This window comes from Tubulanus polymorphus, chromosome 1 (assembly GCF_964204645.1).
Source record: "Tubulanus polymorphus chromosome 1, tnTubPoly1.2, whole genome shotgun sequence".
Taxonomy (NCBI): Eukaryota; Metazoa; Nemertea; class Palaeonemertea; order Tubulaniformes; family Tubulanidae; genus Tubulanus; species Tubulanus polymorphus.
The window spans coordinates 8525397-8552649 of NC_134025.1; the positions used below are offsets into that span (position 1 = coordinate 8525397).

A 27253-nucleotide genomic window follows, 5' to 3' on the forward strand; every position below is an offset into this window, starting at 1 on the left:
CTGTCAAGAAGCCAGTGTGCTTTGTATCTTTTTATAGCTGAGCTGAAGTTTGATGAACAATAAATGCAAAAATTCAGCTAGTGCGCAGCAAGTCATAGTATATCTGTCACCAATCAGAGCATTATACAAGAAAGAACCACAACTTGTGATGGTGTCTGTTCTCATCTCAGCAAAATGAATGCAAAAATATCAGCAGCATGAAGGTAATGAAGAAAGAAATGGATAAAAATACATCAGGATAAGAGATACGAGATTCAGAACAAAACCATCATATGAAATATTTGGCACCGGAACAGGGTCACGAGCATACAAATTCATCCTTATATCTATAGTAACAGCAAATGTTATATCCATCAAAGTTTTCAGTGAATTAGAAGGCCAATTTGATTGGGACTAGGCCTTATCAGAAGAATTCAAACAGATAATTTCATCATCATCATCATATAACCATAGATATTTGGAAAATTATGCAATGTTAATCAATTTTTTAGTCCAAAAACAAATCTCAAAATTTCCTATAACTTGGAACCATTGCAAAATGAAAGTGATGTATTTAAGAAGTACTACATATATAAGCAACTAATGAAAGTTAGGGTTATAAACTGGAAACCTACTGCTTAGCTTTTCTTACTTTACCGATGCCAGCAAAAACATAAAAACCATAGAAATGTAATAACATTTGAATAATAAATTAAAGGTTTATACTAGGTAAATGAAGAATGGTCAAGAATAGTCATGTTGGCAAAAAAGAGAATTGAAGGGAAAAAAGTAAAATTCTATCAAAGATTAATCTAATAGCGATAGTAGGCAATAGGAATGACACACTGTTCCAACTCTCAAACAGAAAATCAAATGTCTGCAATTTATATTCTGGTTAAGGAAATGAAAAAATCTTTTTTAATCCAATAGCAAAGAATCAGAATTTTACTATTAAGATAACCATATCGATGGATGAAGCTAAAAGATTTAGTATGAGCCTGCATTATATATAAGGATCATTTGCTAGTGTTAAATAAAGTACCTTTACCCAGAGATTAAACAAAAATAATAATACATGTACCTCATCCGGCATGCCTTCAACAGCTTAGCTGACAACATCAATTCAACGCAAACCTTACAGGATATTCAATAATTGAACATTAAATCAATTCAATTGAATTTTAGCATCTGAATATACAACAAATACCAGTACCATATCTGCAGTTTTTCAGTTGCTTGCAATATTCAGCATAACATCAAAAACTAGGGAGATAAGGCTGGTCCGGAACCTTATTTTCAGGAATAGCAACCATCGACATTCATTGTAATGGAGCTTGGCATTTCAAGGGGATGGATCCTTTTCATGCAAACAAATACAGCAATTGTCCCAGCAACGTCTTCATGGTATAACATGCTTAACTAACCCACCACCTTGTCATTCAAATTTATATGAATTAATGAAAAAATGTCAGCATTTATTAAGATGTAATTCAAAACATTTTTCATCTTATCTAGCAATAAAACTAGATTTTTACAAACCATAATTGTTCAATTCATCTCATAAATCAAAAATCAACTATCTACAATAATTCTGAGGATTTTAATGTACAAAGGTGATACTATTGCACATATTATATCTATATGTTATATCAGTATAAATAAACTCCTTGGTTTTCTTTTATGTCACTGAACCGTGCCGGTAAAAAATCTTTGACCTGATTGTTCTAATATTGCCAAGAAATTAGAAAAATTACATTACAGTAAAATAAGCTGCTTTGCCTCAATTCCATTGAAATTCATGTGGTTTCTGGTATAGGATGATCTTTGTAAAAGTAGCTTCGTAATAAATCACAAAAAACCAGTTGTTTGGCGTTCACAAGTTTTAAACTAGTACTTCATAGTCTAACAAAATAATCCAGTTTGCTATATAATTATCAATATTCAAAAGTTCAATAGATTCTATATCGCAGCAAAAAAGTTTTAGTTTTACTCAAGAAATTACACTCCGACTTATAGCACACATATTTCCAAGGCAAGTAATCAAACATTTTTTTACCAAACAGCATGCTGTTAATAAAAGCATCGGGAAGGTCACACACTTAAGTTAAAATATTTTGGTATTATTGTTAAGATGAGCATTCTGTTATAAATATTTATATATCATCACTATTAGTTGTCGAGTTGACTAATGATCTCAACCGACCCCTTTTAAAACGCATTCATACCTGACCATGCAAGCCTCACTACGATAACGTATATGTAAATAATATGTAATACGATTAATGATAGTAATAATGATAATGATAACTTTCTAATCTAGGTTAAAAGAGCACACGAAGGATTGAGCACTTGCTTTTCCAACGCGTCGGAACCTGGATCGTCGAGGGCATCGATTTCGGTGATAATTGCGGGCACGTTTTTATCGACAACATCATCCTGCAGTAGCAGTACCTTCTGGAGGGCGTCGAGCACATTGTCAGGCATATGATCGTTGATCATAGTTGGTGATATAAGCACCTCATCGAAGTCTGTATTATCGGCCCAGATAGCCTGGTAAACTGGTTCAGGTGTTCTGCAGCTGCAAAGAGATAGTAAAACATTCACGATATATGTATGTACGTTTGAAAAAAATGTGCATATCCTCCTATTGCCGTAATGGCATAGCAAGGGAGTGCACAGGTACATGCACAGGTTCGCTGCATAAAATCTTGCGATGCTATTCAGATTGCAAGTCCTATAATCGCTGATGCAAATTCACGGATCAAGTTAAAACATGTTTTCTGATTGGCTAATAATGATATCATCTAAGCTGTGCATGTACTTGCACACTCGGACTACTCAGGGTTTCGTGCCATGGCAGTCTCAATGCCATCACTTTCGCATCCCTGCAAAAGGAGGATGCCTTTTGCCAATGAGAATGAGTTTGGAAATTAGCTTACTACCTGTAACAACTCAGCCCATGCACCAGTTAACATTCGCCGCTATGAAATAGGTGCTTTACAAATTTCACTGTTTGTTATCATCATTATCAATTATGGAGATATTTGACTAGTTTATCCAGCTGGGAAGATAATCTACATTGGACATACATGAGGGATACCTAATACATTCTGTCTGATAAACATTAATGTTTTAAGCAATCATAACAGTTTAGAATTGAAACACTACTGCAGAGTAATTGATGAAAACATTGCCCTCTAGAGAATTAAAATTCAAATAGAATGTAGAATGCCATTTATGTCTCTCCAGAGCAAGCAAATGGAAAGGGACAAAAATTTGAAGATATAATGCATAATTCATAAAAAAACAACGCCCATTGTTGTTTCAAGTCAAGACTAGATAAACCTGACTCAATTCTCAGAAGTTTCATGGAAATCAATCAAGAATTGCAAAATCTTGCTATCATATGTAGCAACAAATTCAGTACAGCTGCATGGCGGCCATATTTGATATCCGATGACGTCCATTTTCAATAGGGGTAGACATCTCACCTGCCCCAATCCTCAGACCAAGTTTTATGGAAATCCATCTAGAATTGCTGGCTGCATCTTCTTAATGTGGTCTTAAGGTGCAGGGTGCACACTGACTAAAATAAGATATCTAATGATTTAACTGTATAAAATGATCTTACCGAGACCCTTTCGGATGATTGCGCACAATATGTATGATTTTACCAGGTGGGAAAAGAGGTGTATGCCTCGTTAGCGCCACCTGTGAATCACATGGATGGACACTTGTTTCACGTTCTTTTTCTAGTTGAAAATCGAAACCTTCTCCATCTTTATCACTACAGCAACCACATACAACACTGCCAAATATTATTTTCCACTGGAAAAATACATTAATTTCTTTGATAACCCATACCATGATTTGAATAAGTTCACTCATTTTGAGCTTTGACCAACTTTATTTGGTAATGTAAGATATTCAAACCGATAACTGCGTCTATTCACCTTTGGATGGGTACTTTTCTTGATTACATTAATGAGATCAGATCTAAGGGCTTCCATTTGAGAAAGACCAATTCTACAAAATACGAACATCAGTTCAATAGTGGGAGAGAAAAGGTGATTAGTTCACTAATGCTGCTACTACGAATTGAGCAGCTTTTGAAATTCTCTAGAAATTCGATGGCTGCACAAAGCTTATCACTAATCAGTAACTGAAATTCCAATCAAACTGTTAAGTACATAACTAAATGGAAGAGGGCGTCAGACTTCAATTTCTTGAATCTTTTTAATTGATGAATCAATTTTTTAGATCCTGGCAGAAGCACTAACAACACGTCAATTGGATGTTACTATATGTATACAGCTGTATGGTGTTACAAGTATTCAAATGTTGTAATACATTATACATTTACTTGACATCATAAGGCAAATGAATTTTTAATAACAGCACTAATCAATATGCTCTATGTAGAACCATCAAGAATGTCTGACAGGTTTCACAATGGATCGTGTGGATTTCATGTAAACCATTTTGTATAACTTGCACTAAACAGAAGTACCAGTAATTTTCTGACAAATTTCTATTTGCTACTAGACTAATGTTAGGCACAGAAGCAGCATCTAATGGAATACTGTAATTCCCATAGAAAGATTCTAATCTTCTAGCTGAAGTCTCAAATTACCAATCAGAATATTGCAAAAAGTTCTTGAATAAGTAATGTGAGGTGCTGTTTACATTACTTATAAATAATTCTCATTCAAATACGTGTAATATGTATAACTCTGTACAGTTATATCAAACATCTTCTTATACTAAATTTTCATTTGATAGAACTGGGGATTTGAAATGAAAAATTACCTACCTCGGAATGATATCTTTTCCAACTACTACTGATGTAATGAAAGACTTGGTTTCTTCTACTGCCTGCATGCTGCATTAAAAGAAATATGCGCAATAGAATCAACTTCAACTTCGACAGAATCCAAAATGTTATTACTTCAACAACAGGAAGGTTGTAGGTCCACATAAATATGAGATTAAATGGTTTCAAACAGCCATTTCACGCATGGATTATCTGAAATGTATCAAAATAACTTAATTTACCTGAGTAGGCCACCTGGTGGAGAGTATGCATAACATTGGAGGGAGGGATAATCTTGACGAAGTAGAATGGCGAGGATCGCAGCTGTTCCTGCACCTAATGAATGACCTAGAATTACCAAGTCATATTCATCTGTAACCTGTAGATGAAAACAGAAAATAAAATACAATTCAATTAGGCCTATCATGTAAAAAAGCTCACAGTTCTGAACTCTTAAAATTACCCTTTCATGTTGAAATGCTGTTGTTAGGATTCCCTCCTCTTTTAATTTTTTCTTGATGTAAACAGCTGCCTGCACCATACCCTAAACAAATATGAAATGAGAATAATAGTTTTTCATAGAAATCTGAATCTGGTTTAACATCAGGCATATGTCTACATAACAATCATAATATATGTCTCACAGTTTCACGAAATGAATTTATAAGACATAATATTGACTTTGTATTAGACCATGAACATCCACGATGAAGCGATTTCATCAAACTCAACATGATCAACTAACAGGAATTGACATTTACCTTGTGACCTAACCACTCTTCATTTACAGGATCGATTGGCAGTGTCTCAGCGTCTGCCTTCAAGTCTGTCAATACATCCTACAAGTAGAAGTAGATTTTCAATGCATACATGTAATTCCTACCCACAAAATCCACCCAAACTATAAACCAATCAAAATCAAATTGAATACATAGAAATAATAGCCCAGTTGTCCGCTGTGATTGAGAATATGTTGCCACAATGATCATTACCGGTATGATGCGTAAGCCCATTCAGTAATTCGCAATATCTACTTATGGGTAAAACTCGCGAGAATACTGGAAATAGCTCAGTGATCTACCGGTATATTCGATTTTTCTGATTAAACTGGAATTGGTTTCATGTTTTCTATTATGAAAAGACCATTGGCGGAGACAAACATACAGCACTTTGTTAATAGTTTTGAAGAAAGCCTGGTATTGAAAAATTTATTCATGACCATAAATTAACCTTCTATATCAACCTTCTTATGAAATAGACTTATTTTTGCTCATCGAGAATCAAAGATAGGTGCTGTCAGTTTGAATTTCTCTCATGGTAATTTGGTTAAGCTATCTGGCTAATGCATATATCTTTCAAATTAATGTCTCACTGCATTCATTGATCTCAAAAGCCCTAGTGTCCGTGTTAACTATATTAAAATCATTTCACTTCCATTGACTATTGATTGTAAACCTATCCAATAAATTAGTCATAAGCAGATTAGTACAACTGGGTGATGATGTTCTGGGATACTCTGAACTATTTACATATTCATTCACTTTCAAGTCTGGGGCGCTCAATGCTTCTTGAAACATTTGGGCAAACTTAAAACTCATTAAACATCATGTACAGAGGATGTATTCAATATTGCTTTTAGCTTCATACAGGAAAAATTCCAATGTCGGCAGTGCCGAAAGCCTTCTCTGTTCGCTTTCATCTAATTTACACTGTGACAAATTATCTGTCACTTTCAATTGTTCACATCATTAAGCAAGAACAAACCCAAGACTGTAGGGGTCATGATGGAACAATTGATGTACGTGTATAGACGCCTCGATATTGATGTGTTTTCTATGATCTCCACAAATTACTGCAAGGATTTGTCGTAGAATAGTCTCTCTTAGATTATATAACACTACACAAATGACTCTGCACTAACCTGCAATGATAATGTTCCTCTTATTGATATCACAACTTTTTTATCTTTGTGGTCTAGCGCGACAAAAAATGGAGTCTCCCCAATCTGAAAGATAAACAGGATACATAGACTGTTAAAAGACATACGACATATTCATAGATTTTCTTCAATAAATTCAGGTATAATTCAAACATTATGATACAATTTGCAAATTTGGATAAAAGCATCTTAAGTTTCTGTTCAGTATACTGGAAGCCTATAGCAAATTATGTGAATTTGTATTAAATATAAATGCAATATTACGAATACTTACATCGACATGATATGTAACGTAAATGAAGTCGGCATCTTGAAGTCCGCTCATCTCCTTCAATGCGGCATAATTACAACTACAGCAGTTATCCTCAACGATATCCGGTTTCCTTTTAGTCTTCTTGCAAGGACAACAACAACAGCTGAAAGTAGCAGGAAATTATTATACTGAATAAAATATTGCCTTTGTTCTGATGATTTTCATCTACATCGAATTGATACATTATATCAGAGTTTGAATGCATATCTTTTTATGGGGAAAGCCAAATTCAGAATGGTAGAGCTCATCGGTGTAGAGTATAAGTGCCCTCAGGTTTGATGCAGAGCTTTCAAGCTAGGCTTTTAATTAATGAATATTTGCATATAGATAGTCATCAATGTACTTAAGAAAAAGTTGCAACAAAGAATCACAAGTGTATGTTTGTAGATTATACCTAGTGTGAAGATGGGGCATCATTCTACATAATGCAGTGCCAGAGTACATCACCATATACATCGGCCAGCCATACGCGGCTAAAGCATATGACATGAAATGCAGCACATTCGTACACAAGTCATGTATGTCTGGGTCCTTCAGACGAAGAAAACGTGTCCTTGGCGTAATTGCAACTCCGGATAAGAACTGATAGACATCATTACTACCCTGGAAATAAGTGACAAAAAAGTTCAAAATGATATTCAGATATATGAGACCAAGAAAGAGACAAGTGTGGTTGTGTAAACAGAAAGAATAATGTTGTCTTCAGAAGCACTACTTCCTAGGAAAACATATATAAGTGGCACTTGTTGCTTTATTCAAGCCATAAATATTTCTTTTAAGTTCCACATCCATGTGTCTCTTTTAATACCACTCATCAAGTCAAATTGCAAGTTACGTAACATGAGGATTGAAAGTGTAACATAACTTGCAAAATGACACTTTTTCATTAAGACAGCGCGATGCAAGCTCCCATGATGATGAAATTTAATGACCACTTAGAAACAACTCGGTAAGTGCCATTAATCAAAATTCCAAATGAGCATTTGAAAATCAATAACTTTCCCCCCCATTTTACAACTAATTAGCCTACTGCAAAGCTTTATACATGTATTTGATGTTGCAATAAAGATGGAGAACATTTAACAGTTGCACTTGTGATAAGTTCATTTAGATTCACTGTTCAAAATGAGCAGTGAACTACAAAAATAAATCGTTAGAAGTCAACATTAAGATGCGCTGGTACATCTAAACTGTAAATTACCATTTCTGTTATCATATTATCATATATATGTAAACATGAGCCCAGCAGTAAATGACATTAGGTGACATAACTCCGAGAATCCACCATTAATGGACGTAAAAGTCCCAAGAGAGAATGAAATTCCAGTTGACATGACAACACCATAAAATGAACACTATACACATGATGGTCCAACAGTTAAAAGAAAATTGCATGAGTAACTAGAGATATTTTCAGCAAAAGCGCAGTAGTTTCAGGGAAATAAAAATGTGCTTAAGATGAAAAAATGAGAAGAATGCTTTAATCTTAAGAAATGCCTATGCCAAAATAGAATGTATAGGGTATTTCATCAACAAATTCTTTAGAAGAAACTAGAGAAACTACAGAGTCTCTTATCTATTTACCTGACTGACTATAGTTTTTCGGCAGTGTTTCTGATAGGTCCGCATTAGCACCAGTCCAGCTATCACGTCAGATGGTACGACATCCAAATCGCGGAAAAACTCAGTAAAAAGTTTTGCAATTTCCGTGAAGGAGTTATTCTGAAAAGGAAAAATATGACACTTTGATTGCAGTGTATAGCTTCTATAACATCTTGTAGGAGGTTAGTACATCATGCAAGCAATACCAAAAAACAAAGAGAACATGAGAGTAAACATGATTTATAATGCCTGAACTCTCAAGTTATTGCCATATTTTTTTATAGGGAGAGCTCATCTTGAAAACAAGGATAACTTCAAACGATGCAAATACATAACAATAGTAACAGGTAATAAGTAACAGGATACAGTCTACGGTGAACAGCTGAATCTCGTTGCTCATGAAGGCAGTGTTTTCGTAGCTGATTTTATATTAATAGGAAGTTGATTTATTAACAATCTGATCTTAGAAATTGTGTAGTGCTGCATTGTTGTGTGTGACCATGGATGTATTAGTCGGTATGTCCATGGTGTCAGGAGTACCAGGAGTAATCAGACTTCAGTCTGATAACTTCAAGATGTGACTGATGTAGTGAAAATTTCAAAAATGTTACTTAAAATTTGTTAGAATTATGAGCTTTTGAATGAGATGATCAATGGTTTAAGTTGAATTATCGGGGATACAGTATCAATGCTTCTACATTATATAGTCACCAGCGCATTGGTACATTAAATATTTAAATGAGTAACATCATGAAAAAGGTAGTTATCAGGTTTGATTGATACTTTCACTTCTTTTTTAGCTTCATCCAATCAAGACAAGGAAATAAAAAAATAGATTGGAAAAAATCCAACAATGTTGACCCACCAGCTACCAAAAAACATGGCACCTCGAAACTGTAAAAATGCTTATTAGATTGATAGTCCACACTACTCACAGCCGGCGGTGATCCTGATGGCCGACTGCCCAAATGAGATGATCGAATAAGCTGGGATAATATCATCCAGGTAAATTTGAATGCCAGTTATTATTGATCAACAAAGCTATGATTCACTATGTCAATACTCCTTGTTACTGGCAATCTACTGTCATAACCTACTTACACCATCATTGACTGATTTACACACATAACTAATGCATCAGAGATATGAATGGTACAATGAATACGCATCATGACTGTATTGTTTATAGATATGTGTATTGTATTTTAGTTGAAAAGGTGTGGCAGATAAATTGGAAAGAACTTCAGAATAAAATTTATGAAAAATGGTGACTACTTACACCATTGCGGTCATTCTTAACGCAACAGAACAACACTCGGCATCTGCGGTCCCAACTTTCCTCATAGGCACGGATTGCTTTCCTGTAAAAAAAACAAAAAGAAGTACTTTATTACTGGGAAGCAAGTTTTATCGATGCATTTACATTTTACATACATAAACAACTCCCTGGTTTTGCCCAGGGCCTTCATTGTTAAGAGACTCCTCATTTTGATAAATACAGTAATTTAAGATAACACCAAGAGAATTCTTGCCATCATGGATACAGCATTCTCTATGTTGAAAATGTGATATCTTTTATCTATGATATGAGATTCTGACTCTGATCATGTTTTGACACGATTTTCTGCTCAGCGCGGAACCTGTTTCAAGATGCAGCAACAAAACTTCTTAAATCAAAAACCGTCTCATGTAGCTACAACCATTCAAGTCAGTGATAACTGGAATTTTGGGAGCGAAAAAAGTCAAAGTCCAATAATTGTCTACTTTTCAACCTCACGTGCATTGCATACATACATCATGCAAGTACATAATGCAATAAATCAAATGATATATGCATTTATCCCTCACAAGTAATCTCAAAACTGAAAAAGTCACTCGACCGAATGTTTTTATTTTCTCCAGACAGCTTCTTGAAACCATTTCCATCAGTAGCAGTGCATTCGCTGTTTAAGCATTATCACACAATGACAGGCTAGACTAGATGGAATTCGTAGCTCTTGATGAAGAAGCCGATGAATAATTCGTAACCTATGCCACCAACCATCAACTTCGCAACCTTGAAGCTAGCTAAATGCCAGGCTCAAGGAGTCTGACCCTGAATGGACATTGGTGTGTGCAGCTTTTTGAGCAAGAGTTTTGCAGGCATTTCTTGCCCTATGAAAATATAAAAGAAAGATAATCAGCCTCAAAAAGTGAAAAAAACCATGTTCAAACTGTGTGCTAATGCAGTAATGTCCATGAGAGTTTGGTATGCTTTTCAAAAATTATTAAGGAATAGCAATTAAATCTAACATAGTAGAAGAAAATGACCAGTGAAAAATGACATGAAGATGAAGTCAGAGAATGCCCGTTGTCGGCGAGTAATGGGATGAAGACATTCATATTGGTATCAGCCACAGCTTACTAAAAGGTTATTGTTATCAGCAACACAATAATGCCAGTCAATGTGTCACTTATATCGCTGTCCGGAAGATAGCTTCGTGAAGGCTTTTCAATCAGCGATATTTCTTAATCCTTTGGAAATATTCAGGAAATATGTATTGGAACATCACAGCGATGATCAAATGATAATGCTGGGAAGTTTGGTCAAACTTCATCCTTACAGACTCACTACCGGGTAAACACCCATGTAAGGCATATTTGGTACAGTAAAATAGTTAGCAAGCTTAATGTACTCAAATAACTATTGGTAAACTATTGACAGAAATGCCGCATAACTTCTCTCAGTAATAGCCATCATCTAAACCCATATTTCGCCCACTGGGATGAACTAAGTGACCACACTATTAGGCAATTGTCATGAGGCCATTTTATCACTATTTCTTGCATTGGTTGGATTTCCAAACCTGGATGTTTTCGTGAACAGTAGAAATAAGACTAACAAGAAAAGTGTAGAAAAATTAGGACTGTCAGTCACCATAATGTCGGATTTTTGAAACCATGCAGTGTACCTGTAAATACTGGTATACCAGTACTAATGGCATATGGTAGTGCGTAAGAGGGCATTATGGTTCATCAGTTTTCTGTATTCAATATTGCTAATTAGATGTATTGAATGGGCAGTTGCTTATCTACATCAGTATTCCACCAACCATTAAAAAGAGGTATACACCCATGAATTCGTAGGTGGGTTGAGCAACCAGATACACCAGAACAAGTTGAATTATTGCTGTGTGAAATAGTGAGGATTAATAGATTATGTTATGACACTCATTTCTCCATGCGATTTAAGTGAAATAAGTTCATGACCAGGTGCCTACTGGTGTATTTTCATGATCAGATCCATGCAAGAGAATGGCAGATTGGTTTCATGCAGCTGCTAATTCCATTGATCATCACAGTAACACATTAAATGAATTGTGAGAAAACCCAGTGATCTAGATGAATTTATTTGTAGATTGTTAGATTTAATGGACCAAATCTATTCATACATCAATTCACCCACTGTTGTACAAATAGGGCATCAAATTAGTTGACTAGGTTTTCAAATAATGAAATCAAAATCCGGATGAACATTCCAATCATAAAGTGATTTATACAACAACAAGCTCCTTTGCTGGCAATAAGTGATTCGAGGTATATTGACTATTCTGGCTGGAGGCACAAGCAATATTTAGAAAATTATAACATGTTTATTACTTGACCCTGCGTTTGACACAGATTGTGTGCTCATCATCAGGTGCATTAAGCAGCCGCTGAAATGTTCGTATAACAATGCTGTCCTGCCTAAACAAAAATATAAAACACGGAAAGGATAAGCAACAAAGATAGAGAAAAAACTTAAAAGTTCATTACCAAAGCCTTACTTACACAAACCACCTTACATTTGAGATGAAGAAATCCAGATACGTTCATATCAAGATTAAGCATAATGAAATTTAGGGTAAGGGATAAAGCTGTACACATGTAATTAGCATTAGGTCTACATAAATGTGTAACAAAAATCATGGTATATACACTAATTAATAATGGATTCAAATGCAGATTCAGACGTGAGTGTTATCAGCAGAGCTGTTGAGATATCCTTCCTGTATAAAGAATATGAATTATGGAGTCGTCTGTGTAAATGATAAATACATTTTTTTTCATATCAGCCAGATGATATATCAGAGAGACTTGTCAGGCAAAAGGAAAGACCCCCTCTGGTTACGTGAGGTCATTGCGTCGCCATACAACTCAATTGTTACATGGAACAGTCAGAATTCACATCTATGTGGTATCTTTGACAAGTGACAAGTTAAGCTGATAAAACCTGCAATCTCATTTCCTCAGTGTACCATTGACCACTTGTACTAATGAGCTAGGCCGAAGAAAAGAATACCAAAAGATTTACATATGTTAATACTGGGCGGGGAATTTTGGAAGTAGATTGGCAACGGGAGAATGATCCAATCGACTAAATTAGGGTATAGCTGCTAGCAAAAAATAATCTAACACCTAGCTCTAAGCTAAGATCGACTTGATAGTAAGAGAATTGATCATAATTACTAATGAGCGATTTGTTTTCATAATATGAACATAGTGACCAAATGTCTGTAATTTGAGATATAGAATATATTTCTTTCTTGATATATAATGTATCAATTTGATACCAAGTTTATGAATAAAAATTAGAATAAATAGTCCTTTGGTATTCTGAAAAATATCAACTTCATTTCATTAATTACATGATTATCTGGTGAAGGTTCTAATCTAACAGCTTGTGGCAGGTGACGTCTATTCAAAAGCAAAATCCGCAGAAACATTTTGACGAAAATGCAATCAGATAAACTGGGCATTTAGACACTAATTAAAATGTTTCCAGGATCCTATGATGACAACAGTGAGGACAGGGTTACCTGTTACAGTCAGGGGAGTCAGGAGAGCAAACATCATAGCAAAATCTGTATGACCTATAAAACAAATACTAATCAATGAATCAAAACACAGACAATTTATAAAACATTGATTGATGGCAAATATCGGCAAGCAAATGTAAATCTGTGCAAAGAAAGCAGGGTTTACAAGCTACTGTAATTCGTATGGGTTAATGCAATACGTTTATCATGGTTGTCTTGTTTTTTGTCGCCATCAAAGTGCACTATGCAGGTCTTGATAAATACATACACGGATGTGTCATAAAATTACAAGTCATTTGATGGTGAAATTTCATCCATGAACTGATCTGAAAGAGTTGGGTTAACTACGAACTTCCCTTTAAACATCTATTCATTAATACTGGTGATGGAACCGTCGCCAGCCTTCAGGCACAATGATCAAGTCGATTACGCAGTCGTGATTGCCTTGTTAGATGGCAAAAAACGCAATGAAATACACTTAGCTGACAGAGACACATAGAAAACCGGTCCATCGGCAAACACTGCGACCACCAATTTACCATTTGGTGCGCAGGCAGACACATACAAAAATCATTTTCCGTCTTATATTTGGAATCACAAGTCCAACATTTCAACTTTCGTTTGATTAAATCTTCTGTATCTCGATTTCATACATTATTCATAGTTCTCTCTGTGAGCAAAAGCCTGTTCGACGAAATACACTAAACCGCTAATTAAGAACTGTGATGGCTTGTGTTGTTCGTTTTGATAGATAATTAAGTCCACCTTCAAAATAATCTGGTTTTCACGGAATTCGCTCCTGGGCAATAAATTGTCACGCAGCAGGTACTGTTGTAATGTTAGACCAGATAAAAATACTGGATCTAGGCACGCAATAAGATTCGCTTACAGTCTGGGCATAAGAGAGCTTCTCATCGTATTATTCGATCTGAATATATTTGTGTTCAAGTGACCAACGTTCCTGAGTTATATAGAGAAATCAACAAACTGTCAAGAGACGGATTTGTCAGGAAATGAGTACAAAGTCTGAGTATTTAGAAATGATTTCTGCTGGAATACTGAAAATCCGTTATTGTGAAACTGCAGATCACATTACCAACTTAGCATAAACCTTAATACAGGAAGGATTTGCAGGGTAGCTAATATTGTTGGGATTGAGCCAGTTGAACAAAATCCTATGACATCCATCGCATGATGACTTATCCGAACTTTACTCATTAAAACCCATGCGACGTGCAGATCTACACATTTTCAGCAGATGTAAAGAAATTCAAAGGAAATCAATGTTTTTACATGTACTGTAAACTTTCATGCATGAATGCAGCGTAGTGTTGTAGAGTTGCAGCAGCCAGTTTCTATTCATTTCATAAGATGCCAAAATAAAAAGAGAATTTGGAACTTCGGCCTCTTTCCGTCATTTCTGGTTGGCTGAAAAATTTCAGTTTCCATTTCCCGTTTCAGTTTCAGAATGAATGCGCGAAAAACCTGCTAGAACTGCGTATCATAGTTTAGGATACTCTGCCACCAGCATGTAAATATGTTGTTACCTTATCCATAACGACAACACAAATTTTTTCATAAACATCACATTATAAAAGCCACACCTTAGAGTTGAATTTTATGTAATTGTGATTATCCCTGCGAGAGAAAGATCGCACAGTCTATGTCGGCTTCCAAAATGACATCGTCAATTTCCATAGGATGTAAGGTAGCTAAACCAGACATACTTTTTGAAACGATACTGGGAAAAAATTATTGATACAATTTCCAGAAGCCTTACATTTAAAATCCTATCATAATAATAATGTGGTCATCCTCTATATTTCGTACAATTTCACCAGCATAATCGAGTTATGAAAATATCCAATATCCATATCTGTTTTGGAATTTGATCACCATGGCAACTAGTCAACAACTAAGTCCTTACGATAAAAAGGTTGGCGATTTACAAACGATTTCATATAGTTTTGTATAATTTGCATATTTCGTATAAAGCTTGTGTCAGCATGTCAGGAACCTGAATAATGTAAAATACCACATAAAAAGGGTCAAACCAGTAAACAACTACGTCTTTGATGACAGTATTTTAAACATAGGCTTACATGGGAATCTGACACCAGAGCTTTTGCTCAAGCTTTTTCTCGTATACCATTCATCCTTTGACCATAGATCTGCTTCGCTTTTTATCGAGTTACTTTTAACCAAAATCATGTATAAAACACACTATGGTGGGAACTCTCCAGCTGGAAGAATAGGTCATTGAATGGCTGATATTTTGCATGGGGAAAGATACAAACAAATAACCCATAACCGATAAGAAAAATGAGCTTGTAAGAGCCAATAACTAACAATGTTTCTGCAGCAATCATATTCTTCTAGAACCCATATCATATTCCTCAATTTGATACCGCAGTTGTTGAGAACATCTGCAGAGGACATCTACCATGAACATTAATACAAAGACAATCTGAGCCAATTTAGTGATACTTTCCAACTAGACAAGCCACACAGACACATATGATAAGATTGATGTCTGTGAATATGTTCTTCCTGTCGAAGACAATTTGTGAAGACAATTTGTGACTACCGGCATGACCTCAGAATTAGTCTTTTGCAGAACACAACCACAACTTTCATATTATTTACAACAAAATTTCAAACAGTCAGTCGCTTGCTGATCAGGGCATTTATCAGCTGCTCCATTTCTCTGCTACTGAAGTTGGGCCTGAGAGGAGCCATCAATCAAGTGACTCCCCGCCATGGACTGGAATGATGAGACCGCAGGGATATAGATAACTGTGATATATAGGTATGTTACATGTTGAGGTCAGTTTGTGAAAAATCTAATGACTATTTGACCAATGAGCCACAGCATCTCTCCACAACTGTAATAAGCTGTGTTCACACTACATTTACAGTCTAAATTCCGTTTCAGTTAAGAATGCACAAAGCGCTCACACAAGTGATCGGTCAGTTCCAAGTTGGTCTGTTCCATTTTGAAGTGGACCAACTTGGTTTAAATTGATTGAAATCTAAATAAACTGGTCACAACATTGTTATCAAGATCAATATAGTTTTTAAGTTAAACATCATTCTTATATTACCTAGAATTACTATTTATGGATAATCATTTATCTTAAAAATCTGTCTCTTGCATCTGCTTGTCATGGAGTATCTGTTTTGTTTTGAAAATGTCTTGAATTTACCATAGATTGCTGTGTCCAGATATATGATAAACCGCAGTCATCGAAAATTTTCTTCATAAATAACAGCCAGGCTCGCAGACTCCTTAATCATTACAATATATAATATAAATTTCCGGGTGAAATATTCATGGCGACATCTTGTGAGACCAGTAATAACTATCTGTAACCAATTCAACAACCCTCACTGACCTCTGGTATGGTCAATTCTAAATTGAACCATTCCAGGTATGGACCAACTTAGAATGGACTTAGTCTTAGTCCATTAAGTAGTGGTACTGTGAATGGGGCAATAGAAATTGAAAGGTGTATGAACATCTAGAAGTGACATCGATTTTACCTGTGTCGCCAGTTCCTCCGACTGCTCCCCGATCGGCGGCCATGTTTGCGTTCACGTGTTTTGATACTGCGTTGATATCGTTTTAGTTTCACCCAACTACGGCCCGCCGTGTCGAAAGTGCACCACAACGATATCAACACGCTCAGCATCACAATCCAATTACATACTATTATACCTGAAATGATAAACAAGAAATCAAATTAATTTCAAAAACTTCTGAATTAATTCTAGTAACTGAATGAATTCCAATTATATGTGCGGACTACTAAACTTTGATCAAATAAAAATGAATATTTTAGGATAAAATGCATCAATTTTCTTATGCATTTACCATTTTTTGACATCTCAGGGAAATTATTCAGTAATGAGAAAAATGTCTTTTAACCATACACAACCCATAATAGTATACATTTTCTAGTGTGCTACAAGTAATGGCCAAATGACATGATAAGACCTAATCAGTTCCCTCCGTTAAGTATGGTTCCTTTGCCCTCATTAGAGGCATTTAAGTAATTATGTACAACTCTTAGATAATCTCAGCACTAGCGGCATCGATATTAGTCCAAAGGCTATGGTTAGCTTCCAGTCAGTTTGATCAGTTACCATATAACCATTTCATTACAGTAAATAAGTCCACCATAGATTATATCCGAAAATAAAACTGAACGTCATTCATCACCATGCGTTAGAACAAATTGAGGACTGCCAGGATCGACAAGGTATGCTCTATCTCAATTGAATGGAGCTTTATTTGCTGTAATTTAATTCTGAAACATGAATCATTTTGAAATAAAGCTGGTAATAAAACAGCGATAGCTATCGGGGTAACGCTACAAGTCTGTAACCAGAAACCACCTTCAAAACAAATGAATTGGATTCTCCTTGAAAAGATAGCATTTCATTGTCTAGATAGAAAGGTTGGTAACTGCCAGCTATTTACCTCACTTATTGCCAATAAGGAATATTCTCCTAAACTCTCAACTAACCTCAGTTATTGGTCATGTCTATTGACTGAATAATAAAGTTCTCAATAAGACAGTTTTTTGTTGTGAGAAGGTTGCCAGTGATAACAAAAATTCATCCATTGATTTTATGTGAGAGTACAAATAAATAACGCAAAAAGTACAGGAGGCTGCGTGATTGCATTTAGAACACGATGAACAAAATCAAATCAACCAGGAATTGACACGAATGTAGAATAGAAAGTGCAATAACCATGAATGTGACAGTCATTGATGTTTGATAGATGAACTGAATTTCAATACTCTCTAAAGCTTTTTTTCTATCCAATACCCTGCAGTGTATCATAATACATTTAGACAGAATGACATGACGAGGGAGGAACTCGATCCATTAATTTTCTCAAAAGCGAAAAAGACAGATTCATCATATCCATGGATGCATTTGGAAATGATGAATTTTTGGTTTTTAAGTAATGGGGCACATTTCAAATTTGAACATGCCCAGGGGAAAAGAACATGGCTGAGTAATACAGAACAATCACATTTACAAAGATCAAAGGTTAGCCTCTTGATTGATTCAAAGTTACAGCATTCCATTTGCAAAATACGTATCTCCTCTGTAGCTCTTACCTCAGTAACTGAAACCCTATTTTAGATCAAGAATAATTCTAAAAACCTTACCTAAAACTGCACTTTTAGCTAATGAAATTGTGCACGTTTCATAGTGTCTTGAAATCCACCAAACTCCAACAATCAACCATGCACACTCAACTAAAAGGATTACTGCAAAACAAGAAAACAGAACAATTTAATTATTTACTCAAATATAAAGACTATATATTCTACCAACTAAGTCTGAAACTTTTGAAAGACATTTTTGTAATTCCTAACATTGACAACATTTCAAAAATCATTGATGTACAGTTAATACAAATCGTCCATCGAAATAATCTAATTTGATTTCATTGGTACACTAAAGTGAAATTGGATCCAAATGGCAGATATTCAATATTGAGTAATGAATAACGCACAGTTCGGATTTCACTTTTGCCTAAGATGGCGCTAAGAAACCAGCAGTTTATGATTTCCAGCAAAGACGGATAACGCTGCAATAATCCTCAAATGATTTACAACTAGGATATGAAGAATTGTGGTTGCCAATAGAGACACTATCATAAGTACCGGAGAAATCTCCGGAGCAAGACTTTATGTCTGTGGGCGAGGTGTCATATCAACATTGATCGCATAGACATCGCATAAAATCATTGTATTTTTGATGTCTATATGTTAAACATATAAAACTATATATCATATATACATGTTAACAACCTTCTCCAATTTGTAGGAAATAAAACAGGTACATATGAAGCATGCATATATAAAACCAGTCTAACATAACTCAGTATTTCAACTAATTTCTTTCTTTTCGGGGAGGGGGTATTTGTTTGACTGACTGCGAGATAACTGATGCATCTCAAAATGCTGACTGAATCTTAACATCTGAATTCATGAATGGTAGATTTCTGATGAATAGTTGCACAGCACTTGAAAGACTTCATGGATTCGATAACATTTTATTCGCAGAATTTTTGATTGAATATTCGTTCACTGCAGAAAGTGCAGTGCACTGGCACGGATTATATTGCATTGTGCACGCAACCGGATTTGAATTTTTGCAATTTCACTTCCTTGTATAGAAACTGAATAACAGCATTTCTTACTGCCTTATCCAGTGAAGAGGAGTAAGTCAACTTAGTGAGTTACATAATAATATGTAAATTACGACTTGGCAGTTGATAAGTAGTATGTAATGACTCTAAAGTATTGACCGCAATAATATCATTGATCACAATATTTATTTCATTACACATGAACATACATTTCAAAATATGTGTAGTTCCATAATATCTCTATTTTTATTCATCTCACTCTCGGAATGAAATTAAAAATTCATTTATTGATTGTATTTTGCAAAATCAATAGAAAACTATTTCCCAGGCTAGCAGAGATAAGAGAATATGCTTTGATAAGATATAACGGCTTACTGTACGTCCTATCAGATTTTCATAAATATTCGTATCAGCATCATTTGCACTCTCTAGTATACGCTTAGAAACCTCAACCTTTCTCTTTTTCAAACATAGAATGCTATGACTGGAAGAATGGGTGCTAGCTGTGCGTAAAGGCAAGATTCTATCAGTAGTCACCGGATTAAGTCAGTAATTCTTACATCAATGCCAGCGGGAATGTGCCTGACATTTAACAATTCGTGCCAATCAAACGACGAATTCCAAGAAGAATATCATCAATCTGTCATTCACTCAATAGATGAAGCCAGACCCATACAGTATATATATGGCTACAAATGAAACTGTGGTCAAATTTCCCATCCAGGCACTTGGGAGTCAATTTTTGGACTGCTGTCTTGACTAAAAGGGGTTCCTGCTATTGCGAGCTGCAACCCACTGAATTGTCCAATCATTTTATTGAATTCTACTGATCAATCAGCCAGGGAGATGGAGTCCTGTTACCCCCCCCCCACCGTTACAATAACAGGTTAACTTTTCCTCAATCCTGTGATTATATTTTTTGAAGAGATTTATTTAGGAGCAAGAACATCCTACCGGTACTTACTATTCACAAGGGCAATTGGAAAACATACGCCCGATTGCATTTCAAACAAGTCACCTAAGAGTGTTGAATAAACCTCAAGAGTCAATGCTTTTAAATTACCCCGGTAAGAGTCATATTTCATGTCTGGGTCTAAAATGTTATACACAATTTTATGGTCGCCCTGATGAAGCGGCGTTTGTTTGAATAAAATGCTGGTTCAGGTATATAAACACTGATTCAGATGACATTTGGTTTAATGTTAGATATTACTTGTAGAATTTAAAGCTATGGGCAAAATGGTTGTCTGATGTGAAATTGCAATGCCGCTATAAGGCATAATTCGGTTATTAAGATAACCGAGTGCAGATTAACTCGGTGCGGAAAAATTGAAGTATAGTTGGTACATAACAAAACTATAGACCTAGAGGTCACGATTTATGCATGCATTTAACAGAGATGGTTAAACTGCTTAGAAATTGCACCCGAGGCACCTGATTTTCAAAGATTTCTTGGGGGAGGACCCCCAAACCACTGATTTTGCGGGTTGATTGATTTCGTTCTCCCGTGGAAATTCTTGGCAACATCCATGTCAATGCCCCCTTGTGAACATACACAGAAACCAATGACCTTAAAAATCACAGAACATGTCATGAGATACAACTTTGCAACTACATAATTCCAAAATATGCAGACATAGGGGGGACAACAACAGGGTAATCCGCAGAGAACAGACGGATGACTGACTAAAAATGAATGCAATGTCCCACTATGAGGCTCCGCCCCAAATGGGGATTGATCTATCAATACTATATGATGCATTACAATATGATGCTAGAACTAGTCTTCGACGACCCTTAAATAAAAATCCTTGACAGCTTGAAAAGTGAAGAACCTATGTATGGTGGACACCTAGATACTTACCTAGTCTCACATATAACAGGTACTGCATACTGGAACGTGGTTCTGTGTACAATATACTCCCACGCATGCTGACCCACGCTATAAATCCCTCGACGACTATACATCCCGATAATATCACTAAATATCCGAGTACGTGTTCTTGTAAATCCACTAGACATTGCACGTTTTGATCGAATGGAACCACACCAAGTATCACACCGAGGACGATCACCCTGAAAACAACGACAATCTTTAGATTAATACATATATTCGAGAGCCAACGCGGCGCATACCGAAATTTCAATAGAAAAATGAGGACTACAATAACGTCAATATTCCGCGTGATATCATAAATGAACAGCAAAGAAGACGTGGTTCATCGTGGACTCAAGTCTGATATGGTATAACACACGGATGTTGTTTGAACTCTCACCATTACAAATTAATGCTAATTAGGTGCATATTATGTAGCTCCTTTCTACTGAGTGAAGTGAAAAAATTTCTTATCATCATCAGGCTGTAATGAAATTGGGGATTTGCTCATTCGTGCAGAGTTGATGAAATTTCGCCTCTCCACTGCGAGTGCTAATCCAGCAGCAAGCTGGTCGAGGCAGGAATGGTTTCGATCAATCGAAACATCAATATCTGCCGATACTATCGGTGGTGATCAAGTACCATTGATCACGCATTCTCCAGACCTCAACAGATGAAGGCGGAAATAGCCATTTTACGCAAATATGACTTCATCTCCCAGGTGAATGATCAAATCAATGAAATATACAACACTTAAAAGTATGGCATTTCCTCAGAGTATGGCTACCCAACAAATCACTAATGCACGGCAAGTCAATCAAATGAGATACCCCATTACCATAATTTTCAGATTTGCTATTAGCATTATAAAGATGGTAATGGTACCTTTTAAACTGATGATGAACTCATAGCGACCATAGTCTGAACCTGTGCTTTTCACACCTTAGGTTAGTTGATGATTATGTAAAGCTACACATAGTGATCAAAACAATAATGGGTGGATTTACATTCGTCATGAAAATTCCACAATATTAATGTCCAATATCTTTACAACTGCAAATGGCAGCCCATCAGGGTGTAATTAACTGCACCTTATAAAACATTTGAGTTTTTTTATAGTCTTGAGAATCATAAAATTAAGCCATCAAGAAATTGAAGAATTCTGAAAAAATGGCAGTTAACAACACAAGGAGCAGAGAACCCATTTATTTGTTTTAGATTGTATATCGTTTAATGATCATCGTCAATGATGCATCATTCATTTGTCCATTGATGAAGCATGCATCTGATGAACCATGACAAATGTCGGTTAGATCTGTAAATGGCCAATCATTCTGAATAGCTACTGGTTCATTGTACCTCCTTTTCTTAATGGCTCGGTCAATGAAGTAACGTTTATTGGCTACTGTCTCCATTACTTACTATGTATGCATGACAAAGATAATGGTGTAATAAAAGGAATAAACACTGATAAATCTGAAACACCAGCCCTTCACTAATCCGCTTGCCATAAATGCTGCCTATCCCGGATATTGGTAAGGCTTGACACCCACGTAATGGCTTCTCTTCATGATGTCTAGGAAGGCCTGTTAAGTCAGTTTCTCCAACGGATTTTTTCATCTGACATATTAAGCATAAATACCAATGATGCAAATGACGGCTCAGTTCCTTAAGGTCAAATATAGATTTATCTTTTTAATACAATCATTGGAGTGTCAATTGGGTTTATCATTTTCATAGTGACCTCCTTAAGATCAGCATATTTGGTGATGTAATAATGGCAGTTGCATCTAATATCTTTACCACTTTCAGCCAGAATGCAAAAATATACTTTTAGCCCAGATGTCTCAGAGTTCCTGTCAACTGTAACGTATCACCTCATGTGAATGTAAACTTATCGGGGGCCCTTGGAAAATGCTGAGGCATTTGATTGCATACACACGGAAATTGTCAGATGTCACCATGACACCACATGAGTCATCTATCTCGATATACAATAGGCCTATACGTGTGGAGATGACACACCACAATACACTGGTAATTGTCACATTTTCTTAACCACAGACAAGATACATGACATTTTACTGAAATAAATTTCTAAGATTGAAACAATATACAGACTTTTTACGATTTTAATTGGGCATGTTGATATATATCAGAAGAACTTTATCAAATCTCCATGTTATGTCATGGTCTACCTGGATATTGATTTTAGCTAATGAGCCCCAAGTACAGACGATAATGTAACTTAGTTGTTAATGACTCATACGAGGACACAGTTTCCTAGTCACTTGGAAGATCCAATAACACATCATACAAAAATCAGGTATAATCAGAAAAACACTCATTCAGCAAGCTTTAGTATACCTCATAATGAAGCTACATATGATTAATCATCACTGAGAAAAACTAGAATTGGGAACTACGAGATACCATTATGGTGGCAATAAAAGTAAATTTCCAACATATCATATCAGGTCAAACTATCAGTATGCAATTTCATCATAGGGTAATTCTATATAATGATGATCAAGAGCAAATATTTGGATGTATTTGTAGTTCACATGTCAAAACATATCAATTTGGCAAATTTTGGCAGTTTATGAGATTCTACGTGAGACCAAACAAAATTATGTATCCAAGTTAAAATATCCGAGTTTAGTAGAGACTGGAATAAGTCATGGAAATTGTTAGAAATAAATCTGAAGACATGAGCAGACAGCCAGCAGACTTCACCTGAATACAGATGTGAAACCATTTCTTCAAAACCACGAGGTTCAAGTAAAAGAAAAGATCAAGTATTCTGGAAGTAGTTTAACACATCAGGTGTACAGCAATACTTGAAGTGTAGAGAAGTTTATCGCATAATACCCACGCAATCTCATCCTGAACAGACAGCCATGTAGATTGATAGCTGCGAAACCTTTCCAGCATTGTGGTATTGTATACTACCAAAAACAAAATTCAGCATCAAAGTCTGGTTTCTAGTAAACACAAACTGCAAATCTCCAGGTTTTTAAATTAAAACGGAACAGTCAGAAAACTATGGCTATTTTCATCCAATCAATTTCATTTCAAGAGAAATGCTCATTCATCATTCCAGCAGCTCTGGTACTGTAGAGCAAGTCTTGCACAGTGGTTCGGTTGTAATTTCAATGTGAAGTGAGTCATTTTCATTGTCATCCGATTATGTTCATTATCAATCAGAAGGAAAGCGAATTTGCCATCAGAGACATTAGGCGTTCAGTAATAATCTGCAGGCGAGAACATGAATCTTTCACAATATCTGATCAACACGACATAGTCTTCAAATATAGCCTACGTTTTACTTATAATTGCATGGCGATGTTCGAGTGATTGATCGGCTACACGATGAACCGCCATTCAATAAATAATGCTTCATTTTTCGCAGCTTCACCTACAAGCTAAGTTCGCCCATGTCACTGTGCTATGTATGACCTTCAAGCATATTTTCAAAACCATGCTGATACTCGCACATTAATCTACCGGTGAATTTTATTCATGAGTATTTAAGAATAACAATTTCAAACATCCGATTATCAACTTGGGCAGGTGTTCATGATTACCTATAGTAATTAATATCTGCAATAGTAATATCATGAAGCCATAGAGAATATAACTTCCAAGAAGTATACTAAGAACTATGCAGCATGTTTAACCAAAGGGAAAATGGTTAGTTTGTTTATACAATTCAAACGCATACTAAAGATATGTTCTACACTAATTTGACGGAATGATAAAAAATTCATGGCATCATATCGCGATCAAAAGGCCTATAATTGGATACAATTATAATAAGGAATAGAATTTAATGAATTGCATTTCACCGATGTATTGCGCTGCAGCAATATGTACCGGTGTATCTGGATACATGATTCTATAATATATTGAAGCGTCATGGAGTGAATCATTCATCCCTATTCTTACTACGTGTGTCCATCGTTCGGCAAACACCATTGCAATAACGTAATTGCATGTGTGACACTGTACTAGGCAAAGATGCTGCCTGATGTGCTGAGGGGAATCAGGACACACCACGCTGTCCATCATTAAATCCTTCAAACACACCACAGGGACATGAAGACACTAGTCAGAACTATAGCATCTGAACTTTCACCCTAAACTTGACCTTATCTCGATACAGTAACTTTACTTCCAGGTCCTTAAATCATGTCTGCGCTGTGCTTCAAAAGGATCCTAAAAGCTTGGAGTAATTCTGAAAAATTGCTTCATTCGTCATCAATCTTAGTGGTAAAACCAAAATATATGAAGATGAATAATAGACACGATGATAAAATCAAGATTACCTCATTTATGTATACATTATTTCAACTCCCTGGAGCAACTTAAATTTGATTCTTCCCTAGAATGTATTGATTTTCACTAGATTGTGACCAGTCTAGCTCTCAATTTTCATGATCAAAGCTTCAAATATCATAGACATACACTAAGGCAATGTTTTTCATTTTACATACATGTATTATGAGCGGAGCCAATTTTTCAAATGATTCTAATGATGTAATATATGTATAAATAGAATATGTTGAATACAACAATGACAATATATCTATGTATGATATGCAGCAACTAGTATTGATCTTTGCTTGAAGAACATCATTACAGATTCACATACGAACCATACTGGTATATACATTTTATTTCCACCATTTCATAAGGTATCGAGCTGCTATCTGGTCTATACACTTGAGCGCATCAATCAATATCATTTAGGTTCAAATGTTAACATTTAGGTTTCAAATGTTTGCCGCATATATTACTAGAGCTCAATTAAAAAATCTATAATTTTATTCTCTTTCAGAACAAACACTCCATCAGCTTTCCATTGTTTTAATCCCTTTAATTCCAGTGATTGCATTTAATGGGATTGAGATACAAGGATAAACAATTTCACTGAGAACTAAAACAAACATTTAAAATGATTTTGCACTTTACTTAAACAGCAATCTTCAAATGAATAGTTGAACATACACAGGCGTATGGACAGGCTAGGACTAGGAATCTTAAAAATTTATCTGATTAAAAGTAAATAATGAACAATGCAGGGTTACAATAATTGAGAATTTAACCAGGCATATGAAGATTTAGATGTTTATTCAAAAATTCCTCATTGGACATGTCTATTCATAACCCAACCCAATATACACTTCCTAAAGAGCCATTTGTCTTATGATATCAAACATCATTTGACAGGTCATTAAAACTTATCTGAGCATAAAAGATAGATTAAGGTTTTAAAGCCTCATTTCTGACAATATCTCACAATTACAATTTGTCAAGCAGATATGTGAAGTTTATGTTTGAATTGAATGTGCGAATCGAACATAGTTTTCAAGTATCATAAAATCCAATGAACCCAAAACACTTACCATACTGTATGTAATATCAAGAGAAATCCAGCTGGCACAACAAAATCATCTGAACCGACAGTCCAACGACGTTTGAAAACCACTATACCAGGCATCGTACACAAACAGCTGTCCACAGCACGAACAATTACATTTTTACACCGCCTTCAAATTCTAAACCCATATTCGATTAACTCCTTATTTTGTTGGGTATATCTTATAATAGATGAACTGCATTTGTCCTTTCGATGAGAAATTTTCAGTTGCAACGATTACCATCTAAGTGAACACTGAAGCCATAGTCTCCCTCCTACTACCAGCGCGTTGCCAA

General features: G+C 35.5%; 1 protein-coding gene across 1 annotated transcript; it reads right to left on the reverse strand.

Annotated features, from left to right (window-relative positions):
* Window positions 1-2275: 2275 nt before the first annotated feature.
* LOC141903644 (diacylglycerol lipase-alpha-like) lies at window positions 2276-27099 on the reverse strand. The gene is made up of 17 exons (XM_074791858.1): window positions 26944-27099; window positions 21524-21735; window positions 18671-18772; window positions 17028-17202; window positions 12286-12372; window positions 9926-10007; window positions 8629-8766; window positions 7439-7647; window positions 7006-7147; window positions 6714-6797; window positions 5554-5631; window positions 5256-5336; window positions 5035-5171; window positions 4793-4861; window positions 3933-4005; window positions 3611-3807; window positions 2276-2557 (listed from the first exon to the last, which is right to left on the reverse strand). Exons 1-17 carry the CDS (start codon window positions 27036-27038, stop codon window positions 2296-2298), a joined length of 2223 nt encoding a protein of 740 aa, XP_074647959.1. The 5' UTR covers window positions 27039-27099; the 3' UTR covers window positions 2276-2295.
* Window positions 27100-27253: the final 154 nt, after the last annotated feature.